At 57.8% G+C, this 15,179-nt stretch overlaps 1 protein-coding gene across 8 annotated transcripts in view; it reads left to right on the top strand.

Annotated features, from left to right (window-relative positions):
- The window catches only part of PPP1R12B (protein phosphatase 1 regulatory subunit 12B), a 166,974-nt gene that overhangs the window by 142,096 nt on the left and 9,699 nt on the right, over nt 1-15,179 (top strand). For 3 of the 8 annotated variants that reach the window (XM_061161132.1, XM_061161130.1, XM_061161135.1), the window contains 5 exons: nt 6,177-6,193; nt 8,758-8,878; nt 9,514-9,618; nt 13,716-13,766; nt 14,372-14,422. In XM_061161132.1, the coding sequence (XP_061017115.1) occupies nt 6,177-6,193; nt 8,758-8,878; nt 9,514-9,618; nt 13,716-13,766; nt 14,372-14,422 (345 nt within the window). Of the gene's footprint in view, nt 1-6,176; nt 6,194-8,757; nt 8,879-9,513; nt 9,619-13,715; nt 14,267-14,371; nt 14,423-15,179 lie in introns of those variants that run through there. The other 5 variants (XM_061161131.1, XM_061161128.1, XM_061161129.1 and 2 more) reach the window with 5 other exon arrangements.

The raw sequence follows: 15,179 nt of genomic DNA, 5'->3' as shown, positions 1-15,179 counted from the left end.
TTGGGTTTCAAGTTTATAAATTCTATTATCTTAAAAACTAGTCAGTTTAGATTGTTTAGCATTTTTAAATCATCTTGAAAGCAAGAACCAGGTAACCTGTGGTCAATATTCTCAAATTATTATTTGCTAATTTACCGAAATAGTCCTCGGTACAGGGCATACCCAGAGATGACAATACCTGAGAGTCTAACGTCTGCAGGGCTGAGCTGATGTTGTACCGAATAGTCTTGAAGTAAGTGGGACATCAGCTGAACCCTGGGAGTCTTTTAATTAGATTTTCTTTGAATTGGTTGGTATTTATGATAATAGGATTTGACCTGCATCTGTAAACCAAGATCAGTAGCATTTTCCCCACGTAACCTGGATTGTTATTCCTTCAGGACTTACATCTCAACAGAAAATACACAGATTTTACATAATATTTTTCACCCCAGCTATTAATGTGAATAAAGGGAACATTTTACCAGCTAAAATTGTAACCAGCTCTACAAAAACTAAGGAGGACACGTTTGGTGTCAGGTTGGTTGACAGCAGGGAGTGCTTGCCCGCCCCCTGAGCATCTGCCCCCCGGGCAGAGGGGAGCGACCACCCCACAGAGCGCCTGCCGCCCCGCCTGCACCCTGCTGAGCCCGGGGTCTCCCTGCGCGCCCCACCCTGTGCCCAGCATCTCCATCCACCCTGCCGCCCCACTGCTGAGCCCGGCATCTCCCTGCCTGCCGCCCCGCTGAGCCCGGGGTCTCCCCGCCTGCACCCTGCTCAGCCCGGGGTCTCCCTGCCTGCCACCCTGCTCAGCCTGGGGTTTCCCTGCCTGTCCCCCCACCTCCACCGCCCTGCTGAGCCGAGTGTCTCCATCCACCCCGACCCCAAACCCCCCCTGCTGAGCCTGGCGTCTCCCTGCCCCCCTTCCCCAGCCCCTGTGGCAGACGGTGAGCAGCACTCCATAGGTGTCACTTTCTCCTGCTCCCACCATCCTGACCTGGCACTTGCCTGCCTGCTCATGGGGAAGACAAGGGGAAACGCGGGGCAGAGGGAGCCTTGCGGTCAAGGCACGGGTGCGGTGCTGGGCACAGGAGGCCCGTCAGGCGGTAGGCACCTCTGCCTGGAGGACCGGTGGGGGTGCCCAGGGTGACCCGCAGACCCCAGGTGTGGGCAGCTCCGGAGAAGATGCAGGACAGAGCCAGCGGCGGGGCAGGCCGGGTACCCCAGACTGCAATGTGTCCAGTTAGAGGTGCGTTGGGCAACTCAGGGGTGATGGGCAGTGGTTGGTCTGAAGCTCAGGAGAAAATCACAGGCAGAGAGTACTGAGATGTGTGACCTAAACCATGGGCAGATGTCGCATGGGGAGCAGCTGGGAGGACAGCCCTGGGGAGGAGCAGCAGTGGTCAGGGCTCCTCCCGGGATGCCCCTGCGGGGAGCCACGGCCCAGATCTGTCCGTTACAGTGACGGCGTCCGTCCCGAAGAACCCAGGAGCAGAGGGTTGCGGAGGGCAGTGGTGTTGAGAGGCTGGGGCTCCAGTCTGCCTTCAACATGGTCCACATCTCCCATTTGATGTGGTTTCAGGGGCCCAGCACAGCCTCTCACTCTCAGCCTCATCCCCCATGTGCAGGCCGACAGTTACGGTCAGGAGACGGGAAAGGCTCGGGCTGGCCTTTGGTTCCTCTGGTTTCTAGTCCTGAGTGTGTGTCCCGCAGGGGCCAGTGCGGTCCCATCCCCGAGCCCAGCCGCCTGCTTGGACACAGTGCGGACACCCTCCCCGGGGGTCCTGGACTTGACCACGGCCCGCTTCCCTGTGAGAGCAGTGTCTTTGTGTCAGAGCCTCGACCTCTCGAGGCTGGTTATCAGAGAGTGTAACTGTTCGGACAGTCAAATAATAACCCGAAGTGCCCATGGGTTAGAGAGGGTAAGTAGGGATTAGCCTGGATAATCAAAATCTACAAATAATCCAAACCCTGGCTCGAGGGCAGGGGTGCGCTTGAGCTGATTCCTCTGGCGACCTGCAGCCTTCACACCGAGGACTGAGGGGCCGAGCAGGTGGGCAGTGCAGGCCGGTGCCGATGGAGCCCCCAGTGCCCGCGCCGTGCAGGCCCAGGGCCCGTGCGTGCGTGTTCCGTGCGGGCCAGGGGCCCCTGACGAGCCACGTGTGCGGGCACAGCTTGTGGTCTTGGTCCTCGTTACCTGCCCCTGAAGGCCGCCTGGAGAGGATGCCGTGTTCACGCGTTCATGACAGCTTGCGGATGGTGTTTCAGTGCAGAGGGCTTGCCCTGGGCTCTTCAGGGAAACTTCAGTGTGTTCGTACATTTGCTTCTACAACCAGTGCACTTTGTGAGCTCCCAAAAGATCTGGGGGGCTTCCCCAGCGGCTCAGACGGTAAAGAATGTGCCTGCAGCTCAGGAGACCTGCATCCGATCCTTGTGTCGGGAAGATCCCCTGGAGGAGAGCGTGACAACCCCCTCCAGCATTCTTGCTGGAGAATCCTCATGGCCAGAGGAGCCTGGCGGGCTGTAGTCATGGGGTCACAGAGTCAGCCATGACTGCGCCGCGCAAAAGACATGGGGATTCTTCGGGAGCTGGGACTGTGCTCAGGGGAGGTGCCGGCCCGGACGGCGTGGCGACGGGCCAGCAGGGGGGCCTCTGCCGGCAGGGAGACACACCAGAGCCCGCGCGGCGACAGCGGCCACCTCGTTCCCACCAGCCTCCCACACGGTTCGTCACGATCTGGCAGTGAGAGTTTTCAGAAATATCTCCAGAAGCTGAGTGTAAGTCCTGTGTTTCTCGACTTCCCTGGTTTACTTTCCATATGCAGTAAAATACAATGAAGTCAGATGTAATTTAATACCTTTAAAAGCTGGATTTTGCCTGCAAGTGTCGCCTCCACACTCACTGCCGGCGTTGTTCTGACTCAGGCTGTGAGCCGCCAGCCCGCCACAGCTGCAGGGCCGTGTGCTGTGGATGCTTCCTGCCCTGGGGTGTGGGGGGAGCTCCTCCGAGTCTCTCACCGTGGGGCTTTCCAGAACATCCCGAGCTGCTGTCCCGGCCTGGGCTGGGGCCTGCGACTGTGCTCACGTGTTTCTCCCTGGACTGTGTCGTGGGCAAGCGGCCCTCGGTGCGGCGGGCCTGACCCAGCCGCAGCCCTGAGCACAGGGTGTCCTGGGCTGACAGCAGGGGAGCAGAGAAGTGTAACGGGCGTGAGGCGTCCCTGTTGGAGGCGGGGGCTGCAGGAACAGCCCAGTGGCTCAGCCAGGAGCCTGAGTGGGGGCACAGCGGGGCGGGTCCTGGCCCCCACGGACAGCAGGTGTGGAAGAGAAGATGGTCCGGCGGAGACCTGGTGACAGACTCAGGAAGCGCCTGACCCGGCGTCTCTGCACAGAGCGACAGTTTCCTTCCCCGCCCCCACGTGTAGTCCAGATGCTGGGACAGCCTGGACTCGGGAAGGCCCTGTTCAGAGCTGGAGCCCCAGACCGTCTGTTCAGGCCCCCAGAGCGCGAGGCCGAGTCTGTGTGGGGAGGGGCTCGGAGGCTCCGTGTTGGTGGACGTTCTCGGACGTAGCGAGGTGTGCGGTGGGCCCTCGTCTGAGCGCAGGGCAGACGCTGGCTTGGCGCCCGCTGCGTCCTGTCCAGGGAGCGCGGAAGCAGGCTTTCCCACGGCTCTGGGGTCAGCCCGCTGGTCTCGGTGTGGGCACGTGATGCGGTCTGTCCCTCTCCCTTGGGCCCAGCCTCCAGAGCCACGATTTTATTTTAAACTTGGTCAGAGGAGTTTGGTTTTAATTATCCACCTTCCTGAACTCCCAGTAACTCCAAGCTAAAAGCTTTTGTGGGGATTTTTCTAAGCCAGCCGCTGGTGTTTCGAGAGCCTCTACATTTCACAAATCAAAACCAGCCTGGCCCCGTCCCGTTGCAGGACGGCCTTGTAAATTCACGGCGCCCTCGGCTCGTCCTCTTATTACAAACAGGCCCCAGCCAGTGAGGTCGCTGCGGGAGAATTCGGGAGGGATGGGCGGGAGCAACCAGCTTCTTAGTTTGGGAGTGTTTCTGAACTGTGGTCTGTCGGGTCCTCCCCTCACTTTCTGTTTTCTGTGCGCGCGCTCTCTGAGCAGCTCGCCTCTCTGCTGCTGGGGCCCCGGGCTGGGCCTGGCGGCTGCGAGTCTGAGCACTCTCCCTCCGGCCCAGACACAGCACACGGTCCGTCTCGCGGCCGCCAGCGCCGGTCTTGCCAGCAGAGCAGCGCCGTCTCTAACCGGGAGTCCTTCCTGAGACGTGCTGACTCGAGCACGGGCCGCCAGGCGTCTGTCCTCACCTGTGGGTCCTCCCCCGCCCCTCGTGATGTCCTTGACGGGCTTGCAGCCCCCAGACCACGCCAGCAAGCCTGCGCCCCCGGTGACAGGCCCACGCTTCCGAATGAGGTGCAGTGTCCAGGTGACCGGGAGCTGGGCTTAGTGAGTGACGGCTCCTTTTATCAAGAAACCCAGACTTCTCTCTCCCTACACGTAGCTGGTGTTTTTCCATTAGACGCCAGATTCCCTGGGGTATTAAGAAGCCGGGCACGGCCGTTGTTTCTGGAAGACGGTCTCTGCACCAGCACCGTGCTGTCCGAGGCCGGGTCTGCGTCCCAGGTCATTTGCCCGTCCAGGCCCACCTGCCCTCGGGGCTCTCAGAAGCCTCCTCAGGCTCAATCCAGCCGCAAGGCGAGTGCCGGCTCTGGGAACCCCAGTGTCCTCCGAATCGCTCCGTCCCGCAGCTTCTCTGCCGCCCAGGCTTCCCCACAGGCCCTGCACCACCGTCCTTCTGTTTGGTGGGGCCCCAGGGTTTGACCTCGCTTCTCTGGGGTTCAGGGCGCGTCCTGATGGGCAGGCCCCTGGCCGTGAGCCCCCCGGCCCCAGCACAGCCCCTGGTGACACCGCTAGGCTGGTGAGGAGGGGCGGGGCCGGTCCATTACAGGGGTGAGTCAGGAGGATTCCCAAGCCGGCCCGTGTGTTCGAGATGTCTGGCCCCAGGTCAGGAGACAGCGCACACGCCTTGCAGCACCTCCTTCATGGGTGGTGGAGCGGGTCTTCACCCAGACATGCTCATGTCTAGGCCGCTGGTGCTCAGCCCAGCTGCACGGCAGGTCACCCAGGGGATGCGGTGCCATTCGTGGAGGAAGGCCGCCTCTCGGCCTGTCGAGGGAGCACTTCCCAGCCGGAGGTCTGGGTGGAGGTCTGGGTGGAGGTCCGGTGGGACGCTGTGGAAAACAGCTGGTGGGCGTGAGCCCGGGTCAGGAGAGGCCTTCGGGACGGCACCTTGCACCTGGGTCAGCAGGTTGGGGCTTGTGGTCCGTTGTGCTGGGGCTCCATCCCCAGACGGCTGTGGGGCGGTGTAGGGCCACCGCGCCCCGGGAAGGCCCAGCTGGGCGGGAACCTGCGCGTCCTGTTCATCGTCCTCCTGCTTCTGTCTCCCCTCAGGGACCTTGTTATTAGCTCCTTAGAAAACAAAATAAAATACATCTACATCAATGGAGGATTTTTGGATTTTTGCTTGAGTTCTTTTATTAGAAAAGTGGAGATAAAGGTAAAGGTCATCTGTGATCAAAAATAAGTGTGAAACAGGCATATTGTTATACTGGTGTCTGCCGTGACTGTAAGCAGCTGAGCTCCCAGCTGAAACCTCTAAGCCCCTTCCTTGTGAGGTCTCGGTGCTTTCTCAGGCTCTCCCACTTGGGACAGGGGAGACCTGTCTCCTGGGGACAGGGGGCCTCTGCCTGCCCTCCTCTCCCTTCACGAGGGGCCTGGGGGGAGTGGGGACGGTCCTGGGCCTTCACGGAATAGATGAGGGCGTCCCCGAGAGCAGGGCTGAGTGTGAACGGAAGGAGATGGGTAGACGGGACGCTGAGATGCAGAGAGGCGGCCGTCGCAGGCCCACGTGGTCCTGGGACACAGAGCCATTTGTTGGGGGCTGGTGGTCCTGTCACAGGCTGCTGAACCCCAGCTTAATGAGATGCGCCCCCCTTCCCCGGGCGCAAGTCTTGGGAGTCCTGGGCGCGTGGGGGGTGCCTTGCTGAGCAGCCCTTCTTTAACCTGCGAAGCTGCCGCGTCTGCAGCTGTGAAGCTGAGGTGTCTGGTTTGGAAAGTACACTTGTAAGTGGAGATGGTCACCGTCAGCCCGCGGCTAACACTGATTTCTCGTTTGTCTCCTTTCTGCAGCATGAACGACTCTCTAGGTAAGGCCTTCCCCGCGTCACGCTCGTGAGTAAATGCTTCTGTGCCTACACACACCAGCGCCTGCCTCAGCGTGTCTCTGTCCTCCCTTCTCCTTTCCTCGCCCCCCGCATAGCCCCTCCGTCCCCGTCACACCTCGGTTCCCCAGGCTCGGGGGCCATGAGTGTCCTGACAGACAGACGGCTGGACAGGCAGTCGCAGCAGGAAGCAGCCGGGCCACGAGAGGTGCTGATGGGCGCTCGGGGCAGAGGAGCAGCCAGCCGGACCCGTGGTCCTGGGTCAGGGGCCCCAGCCCGCTCCCTGTACCCAGATGGGCCCGGGGAAGTCTGTCCAGTGAGCTACAGCCCTGAGAACTTGAAGAAGCATGTCAGAGTGTGGGGAGGGTCCTCAGTGACGTTTGCCGAGTACCTAAGGGCACAGACTTGGTCTTCCTCAAGAACGGAGTAAAGAGTGGAGACCGTCGGTCCCTGGGTTTGTGATCCCTCTGATGAAGAATCTGAGAGGGATGGGGCGCGTGGTTCCGGCAGGCGTGGGGCAGATCCGTCTCGTGACGGAGCCGCTGCTTCCTGTTGTTAGACCCTGAAGTTCACACACTGGCACATGTTCTCCCCTCGCATGTCGCCAGCACCAGCGGAGGGTAAATCCAGTTCCCATCTAACCCAACAGGAAATTAACTTTGCAGATTAGTGGAGAGAAGTGCTTTACTCCAGTTAACTTCTTGTGAACTCTGTTACATTATAATGCCGTTTATGAAAATAAATTTCCTTGCCAACTTCAGAATATGCAATTAGAACAGTGAGGTACTCAAAATTGGTGGAACCAGCTGACAGCCCCAGAAGTCACAGGTGACTTTCTAGCTTCATGGGGGAAGAATCCATCTCATTACGTAAGATTCAAATCTCTGCTAGTAAAGAGACAAAAGTAAAGTGGGGAAAACATTTCTTGCAGCTTACATTAGTTCTAAGGCTTCCCTGGTAACTCAGCTTGTAAAGAATCCACCTGCAATGCAGGAGACCTTGGTTTGATTCCTGGGTCGGGAAGATCTGCTGGCTACCCACGATAGTATTCTGGCCTGGAGAATTCCACGGACTGTATGGTCCATGGGGTCGCAAAGAGTCGGACTTTCACGTCAGTTTTAAAAGCCCTACTGTATGTAGGATGCTCAGGATATTTACTTCTTCACCAAACAGTTCCACTGCTAAAATTTTATGCTAAAAAAGTAACTGAGACTTATAGACAGGTCAGTGTTGCCTTGGAGAAGGAAATGGCATCCCACTCCAGTATTCTTGCTTGCTCCTCTCGTGGATGGAGGAGCCTGGCGGGCTACAGTCGCTGGGGTCGCAAAGTGAGACACGACCTAAGTGCCTTGGCACGGACAGTGTGGGCCTTTCAACAGAGGATTCAGCGCTCATGCAGCCATACAGCGGAAGTCTCCACAGTCATCTTTTTTTTTAATGAGGCAAACTTGTCTTTACTTACGTGTGGGGTGCCCGCGGTCATCACGAGCAGGTGTAGGGAGAGGAGGAGGAGGCAGACACAGAAAGTATTCTGTGAATTTGTTTACAGAAGTGTCTGTTTCGACCTCCATGTCTAGCATCCTGCAGGAACAGAGACTAAACTGTTAACAGAGATTGTCCTGGGGCAGGGCTTGGGGTGACTTTCACTTTCTGTTTAGACACTTTGATACCCATGCCTAAGTTGTTCAGCAAGCACGTCCTGATTTTGTAATCAGGAAAGTCAGTGAAGGGATTTCTGTTTACAAAAGGTGTTTTTTAAATGAAAGAAGAGAAAGAATGTTGCTGAAGGACGTAGCATCCCTGTGAGGACCCGGTGGCCCTTGGACTCGCTGGGCGCTGTGCCCCACCCGGCTCGGCCTCTTCTGGCACCTGGATCCCACCCAGCCACAGGCAGACGCTCCGGAGCCGGGCCTTCACGCGTCCTGGTTCAGGGTGGAGCCCTGCAGGGCCAGGCTGTATGTGGCCTTCCGTGGGCCACATTTTAGCTTGGAGACAGCAAAGCCCCAGAAAGACAGGGACACTGTTAGGGATCCACTCAGTCCATGATCCGTTCTCGGACCAGCCAGTTCTGGAATGAAGCCGCCGTCCGCCCCGAGCATGCAACCCCTACATGCTGTGACGTCCCGTCCCGGGCACAGCCGCCCCCATGTGGCGTCCAGAAGAGGGGGTGGACAGTGAGCTCGCCTGCCCCATGCCCTCCTCACCCACCCCAGCTTCGAGCGCCAGGCCCACGTGTTTCTGACTTCATTGGAATCATTTTATAAGAGCCTCTGAGATCCAAGAAACTTGCTTTTAAAAGCACTCTCTTGAGAGAAGGTATTATACCCCAAAGCTAGTGTGAAAAGCTCTGAGATTTCAGCCCGCACAAGCGTCCAAACCGCCAGCTCCCAGCCCACTGTGTGCTGGGCGCAGGCTGGCCCTCTGCCCAGCCGGGCGGGCATGCCCCGCGGCACTCAGTGCCTCTTGGGAAAGCGTCCACTGCCCTTTAGCGTCTCCCCATGCACCTTGCTGTTCTTGGAACCGGCTTCCCTTCACTGTGTCTCCTGCAGGCTGGAATCTGGAGGCAGCGACACGTCCACTGAGCGACCCTCAGCCCGAGCCCGCCGCGAGGCCCGCCTGGCCACCCTGAGCAGCCGCGCGGAGGACGACAGCGGCAGGGACTACAGGAAGGTGGGCTCCTACCCCGGTCCGCCCCGCTCGGGACAGCCCCGCAGAGCGCCTTGGTCGCCCCTCTCTGCCGGCTGCCCTTTCTGGGACAGTAAAAATGTCCCTGAGTCGGGTGTTGAGAGGAGTGGGAAGAAGCAAGGACTGAGCGTCGTGGACGGGAGAGCAAAGCCGTTTGCTCTCCATGAGCCCCATGAACGCCAGCCACACGCTGCTCGGTCGTCGTCAGTAACCGTGCTCTGGTTTGAGGGTTTATGCTATTTTATGGCTCGTTTCCTTCAGTTCTTGCAGAAGAGAACCTAGCTCAAAGTGCCGGCTCGAAACCCTTCCTGTGCACAAGATGCCGGGAAAAACTTTTTTGTTTGTCTCGTTAGGCCAAACTTGGCTAAAATGGGTACGCACATGAGGGAGGCTCCAACGTCAGATCTCTTCTGTGTGGGAACCAGATTTTTAAACCACAGACACACACAGTAGCATGTTCACTCTGTGCCCCGCCCCAGGGATTAACCTTACAACAGGGAGCGTCATCTCTGAGTTGAGTCCCTTGGACCTCACGGTTCCAGCAACAGGAGACCTGCTGGCTGGAGGCGCTCTGTCCCCAGCCGCCCACTCGGGGAGCTGACTCCTCTCTCCCTCCCCAGCTCTACGAGAGTGCCCTGACCGAAAACCAGAAGCTGAAGACAAAACTTGAGGAGGCCCAGCTCGAGCTGGCAGACGTGAAGTCCAAGCTTGAGAAGATGGCACAGGTGAGGTGGGGAGGGAGAACCAGACTTGGGTGCGGCTGCGAGGTGGGCTTCCCCTAACACGGGCCACTGCTGGGTCAGCAGGAAGCCACCGGGAACCCTGAGGGTCAGAGTTTTGAGTCTGCCAGGGAGGCCAGGTGGAGACCAGAGCTGGCTGTCAGTTCTGCCCCAGAATGGGGTCCAAAAGCAAAGATAGAAATGCTGGGCCTGAGTAGTGGCATGTGGTGGGGGGACAGTGCCCTCCCAATCCCCGGGCGAGCAGGGGTGCCAGTGCCCAGGGGGCCGGGGTGGGGGCATGCCTCGGGAAGGGCTGGGGGGGGCATGCCCCAAGGGCTTTCTGGGGGCTCAGCAGCACAGAGCCGCCCATCCTGGGGGCTGCCCTTCATCCTCACCTTGGAAGGGCCCCGCCTGCTCATGGCGGCCGAAGCCAAGTTTGTCCTGAAGGGTCTGCTGGGCTGGCCACGCAGGCCTGGGCTGCACGTTTCAGAGGCTGGGGGCGTTCTGTGAGGAGCCCTGCCCCCAACTCCCTCCTCCGCAGAAGCTCCAACAGCACCTCCTTTGACCTCCGGGTCTTGGCTTCATGGTGCAGCGCTCCCACGAGCTGGGACGCTGATTGCGTGGAGGCTGTTGAAGATAAACTCAGCCTCTGCGTCCCTGGGGAACTGTGTGGACTTTCTAGCCAACTGCTTTGCTGGGTGTGTCGGAATATGCTTTGTTTTGCCAAATACGAGTTACTGAAATTCAGAAGAAATGCTGGTGCTGCAAGCCAAGCCTCTGCTCTTTACCAAAAATGGACTGTTCGATGGACAGTGAGGGGGAGGCCCGTCGGCCGCACGCATCTGTGTGCAGACGGTTACCACATGGACACACGGCGTGTTCTCAAGGCCCACCCGAACTTGGACGGCTTAGGGTGAAACCAAAGCAAAACAAAATGAGTTCTTTGCCCGAGTGAGCTGGTTAAGCTCTCCCAGTGCAGGTGAAGTAGCCGTGAGATGGCTCCCACGGCCCCGGCTCGGGCAGGAGGGCCTGGTACAGCTACCCTGCCCCATCTTTCCTCCTGCTTCTCCGCGGAGGGAGAGGCTGACGGCCGTGCGCTTCAGAGACACTGGCAAGAGTCTCGGACGGGAGCCTGAAATCCCAGGTCTCTGCCGGTTCTGACCGGCCCTTCCCTATTTGAGAAAAGAAGCCTCCTCAGGAACGCCAGCGCAGTTTCTGTATTTATTCAGTGTTTCTGTGCTGGGTGCTCAGCATAAACAGTCACTTTGTCATCATCAACAGTCTGTTGCTTGTAAGAAATTCTGCCTGATTCTGAAATGCTGAGAGCGGAAGGGGCCTGGGGGTATGCCCATGCCCCATTGAGTCCAGCCTTGAAGCTGCTCTGCTTTTTAGCTGTGGTGGCTGAATCTTTTTAGCCCCTCTCCAAATTAGGTATATAAAAGTAGAGGCTTCCCTGGTGGCTCAGAGGTAAAGAATCTGCCTACCAGTGCAGGAAACACGGGTTCGATCCCTGGTCCTCAAAGATCCCACATGCTGAGGAGCAGCTAAGCCCGCACTGCACAACCCGGAGCCCAAGCCACGTGCCCAGAGCCCGCGCTCCCCTACGAGAGACGCCACCGCGCTGGGGCGCCCGCGCTCCCCTACGAGAGACGCCACCGCGCTGGGGCGCCCGTGCCCCACAGCTGGAGAGCAGCCCCCCCGCCGCAACTAGAGAGAAGCCCGCCAAGCAGTGAAGACCCAGCACGGCCAAAATAGAGAAAAAAGGTAGAGGGTGATCCACACAGTGAAGTTCTGATCTCTTATTCAGATAGAATCTCAGCCAACGTCGAGCCCAGTGTATAAAACAGGAAGGTCCTGTTCACAAGAGGCAGGTCTGCGGATGGACTGAGACCTGAGAGACTCCAGCCTGCCCACCTTCACGGTGAAACCACCGCCTTTGTCCCCGGATCAGAGCGGGCAGAGCAGGAATGAGCGCCTGGTGCTCCGGCTTTTACGGGAGAAGGGCACTCCGTTTCCTCTGGCCTGAGAGTCCAGAGCGGGAAGGGAGGAGCGGTGCGGGGCGAGCCGGGCGGCCTTGAAGCGTGTGTGTGTGTGTGTGTGTGTGTGTGTGTGTGTGTATGATGAATGTGTGCATATGGAGTGTTTGTGTGGGTGTGTATGTGATGCATGTGTATTGTGTGGGAGTGTTGTGTATATGTAACGTGTGTTGTGTATGTGGTGTATGTGTGGGGATGTGTGTAGTGAATGTAGTCTAAGTGCGTGTAGTGTGGGGATGTGGGGGAGTGTGTTGTATGTGGTGAATGTATGTGTGTATACAGGTAGTGTGTGTGTTTCTCTGTTTTGTGTATACATGTCATGTGTGTCAGATGTGTGTGTATGTGGTGAGTGTGTGTATATGTAGTGTATGTTTTGTGGGTATGCAGTGGATGAGTGTGTATGTAGTGTGTGTTGGATGTGTGTTGTGTGTGGTGGTGTCTGTGTGTGTGTACACGTGTGTTGTGTGTACATGTGTGCACATGTAGTGTGTGTGGTATGTGTGTACGTGTAGTGTGTAGCATGTGTGTTGTGTGTGATAAATCTGGGGGGTGTTCTGTGTGGGTGTGTTCTGTGTGTGTGCATGTAGTGTGTGTTGTGTGTATACATGTATTACGTGGTGTGCATATACGTGTAATGTGCTTATATGCGTAGTGTGTATATAGTGTGTGTTATGTGTGGTGAATGTGTGTGTACATGTATGTATTGTGTGAGGGGGTATTTCTGTGTGTAGTATGTGTGTAGTGTGTGGTGAAGCTGTATGTGTACATGTGGGTGTGTGTTATGTGTGGGTGTGTTGTGTGTGTGGATGTATATGTATGTTGTGTGTGTACACTTAGTGTATATTGTGAGGGGTTCTTTGTGTAATATGTGTGTAGTGTGTGGTGGATGTGCCTGTGTACATGTATGTGTACATGTGTGTTGTGTGGGGGTATGTTGCTTGTGTGTGTACATGTGTGTGTGGTATGCATGTAGTGTGTGGTGGGTGTGTGTGTGTACATGTAGTCTCTGAGTGTGTGGTATGTGTATATACATGTATGTGTGTAGTGTGTGTGGTGGGTATGTGTGTGTGTGGTGGGGAGTGTTGTGTATGTGATGTAGGTGTGTTATGTGTGGGTGTGTGTTCTGTATGCATGTAGCATGTGTTATGTACATGTAGTGTGCATGTTGTGTGGATGTGTTTGTGTATTCATGTAGTGTGTGTGTGCACGTGTATGTGGTGTGGGGTGTGTGTTGTGTATGCATGTAGTGTGTGTGTACATGTAGTGTGCATGTTGTGTGGGTGTGTGTTGTGTATGCACATGTAGTGTGCATTTTGTGTGGGTGTGTGTGGCGTGTGTACATGTGTTATGTGGTGTGGGTGTGTGTGGTGTATGCATACAGTGTGTATACATGTGTGTATGTTGTGTGGGTGTGTGTTGTGTGTGTACATGTAGTGTGCATGTTGTGTGGGTGTGGGTGGCATGTGTACACGTGTATGTGGTGTGGGCGTGTGTTGTGTATGCATGTGTGTGTGTGTTGTGTGGGTATGTGTTGTGTGTGTACATGTAGTGTGCATGTTGTGGGTGTGTGTGGCGTGTGTACACGTGTATGTGGTGTGGGTGTGTGTTGTGTATGCATGTAGTGTGTGTGTGTGTACATGTAGTGTGCATGTTTTGTGGGTGTGTGTTGTGTGTGTGCATGTAGTGTACATGTTATGTGGATGTGTGTGGCGTGTGTACATGTGTATGTGGTGTGGGGGTGTGTTGTGTATGCATGCAGTGGGTGTGTTGTGTGGGTGTGTGTTGTGTTTGTTGTGTGTGTGTGGTGATTATGCAGTCGTGTCCCTGCCCCCCCGGCCATGTCACGTTTTAGGGGGCCCTGCCTGCACCCCGCCACCGTGGGGGTTCTGTGAACTGGGAGGGGCGGTGATGTGTGTCTCAGTGGTGTCAGGACCTGTGTGCCTGGCCTGCTCTGTGACTGCCTGGAGCCCCACCACCTCGTGGGCGGCCGGTGGGGGCTGGACGAGACGAGCCCTCTGACCTTGAGACCTCCAGTAACAACTGTGTTCCTTCCATTTGCACCAACAGAAGCAAGACAAGGTCCCTGACCGGTCGTCGGCACTGGAGACGGAGAAGCGGGTGCGTGTGCATCGGGGAGGCGGGGCTTCTGCACGGCCGTCCCAATGGGTGCTGGTCTCTCTGCCCCCGGGCAGCAGTTTGGTTGCTGGTCCCAAGGCGGCCTCTGAGCTCAGGGCAGGGTTCCGGGGGGCCATTGGCATCACTGGGGCAGGTGGAGCTGTGCAGACTCACCTGCCCGCAGAGTGCTTGCCGCAGTGCCCGGGCGCTCCCGCCCCCTGAACAGAAGTGGAGCTTTCAGCAGCGCCTCCGCCCTGGGTGGAGGTCTGACGACTTGGAACATGAGCAGACAGCCTGCTCACTCTGACCGAGGGCAGGGGGCTTCTCAGTCAGCTGCTGACCCCTCCCAAGCACACTTAGGATCTTTCTGGGGGTCGACATTGTCGGGTTGGGAGAAGTCAGATGTACTGATGAACCCCAGCGTCGCCTTGACCTGGGGTATAAAATACGTTCCCATTGCTCCTGTTACCGTGTTTAATTTGGAAAGCAGCTCAGTTTTACATTCGATTCCCACGGCATGGGGTTCTGGCTACACGGGGCCGGACGGACGGCCTTTTGACTGCCTTATGAGTCCCATGGGGTGCTCAGCGTCTTGCTCTGTTGAACAGGAGAGGCGGGCCCTGGAGCGGAAGATGTCGGAGATGGAAGAGGAGATGAAGGTACGGACAGACGTGCCTGTAGGCAGCCATGGGGCCCATGAGGGGCGCACAGTGTTGGTGAAGGGAGCCTGGGCCTGGCCCCTCGGAACCCAAGGGGGCGTCTGACTGGCTGGGGCAAACCTGAGCTGAACCCAGAGGGTTTCCTCTGAGGGCTTCCCCCAAGGGTCTGGATGAGAGGACAGAGCTGGACTTCCAGCTCCGGCCCTGAGGACAGGCCGCAGGTGGGGCCGCTCTGGGGCCCTCCACCTGGACCGTTCGGGGGTCTGGGGAGCTGCAGCGACCATCCCACCATCAGTCCTCAGGCCCTGGGAGTTGTACACACGGGCACAGGATGGTGGGGAAGGCAGGACTGCGTCAGACCTGGGCGTCGGGCAATAGTGAGGGGGCTGCATACTTGTGTGAAACACACTCGGGCTTCCTCCCTGGGAGCCAGAGGCACCAGGCTGTGAGCTGAGCCCTTTGCAGGAGACCTTCATTGTTCCCATGGCCTAAAACGGTTGGTTATTTACGAAAAAAGTTGCCCAGGGCATGATGAGGTCAAAACTGACGTGATGTCCGGTGCCGGGAGTCCCATCGGTCTGAGCGGCTCCAGCACACGGGAGGCGCTGCGCCCCATGCACACGGCAGGCTCAGCGTCCCAGGGAAGACGGGCCACGCTGCGGGGCAGTTTCGGGCAGGGCCCACCTGTATCTACAGCAGGGCCGCCTCTCCCGAGGGCGTGGGGCCCGCGCTCCACAGCTGCTGGCTTCTCCGGACG

Source organism: Dama dama, chromosome 14, assembly GCF_033118175.1.
Source record: "Dama dama isolate Ldn47 chromosome 14, ASM3311817v1, whole genome shotgun sequence".
NCBI lineage: Eukaryota > Metazoa > Chordata > Mammalia > Artiodactyla > Cervidae > Dama > Dama dama.
This window is presented reverse-complemented; position numbering and strand designations above follow the sequence as displayed.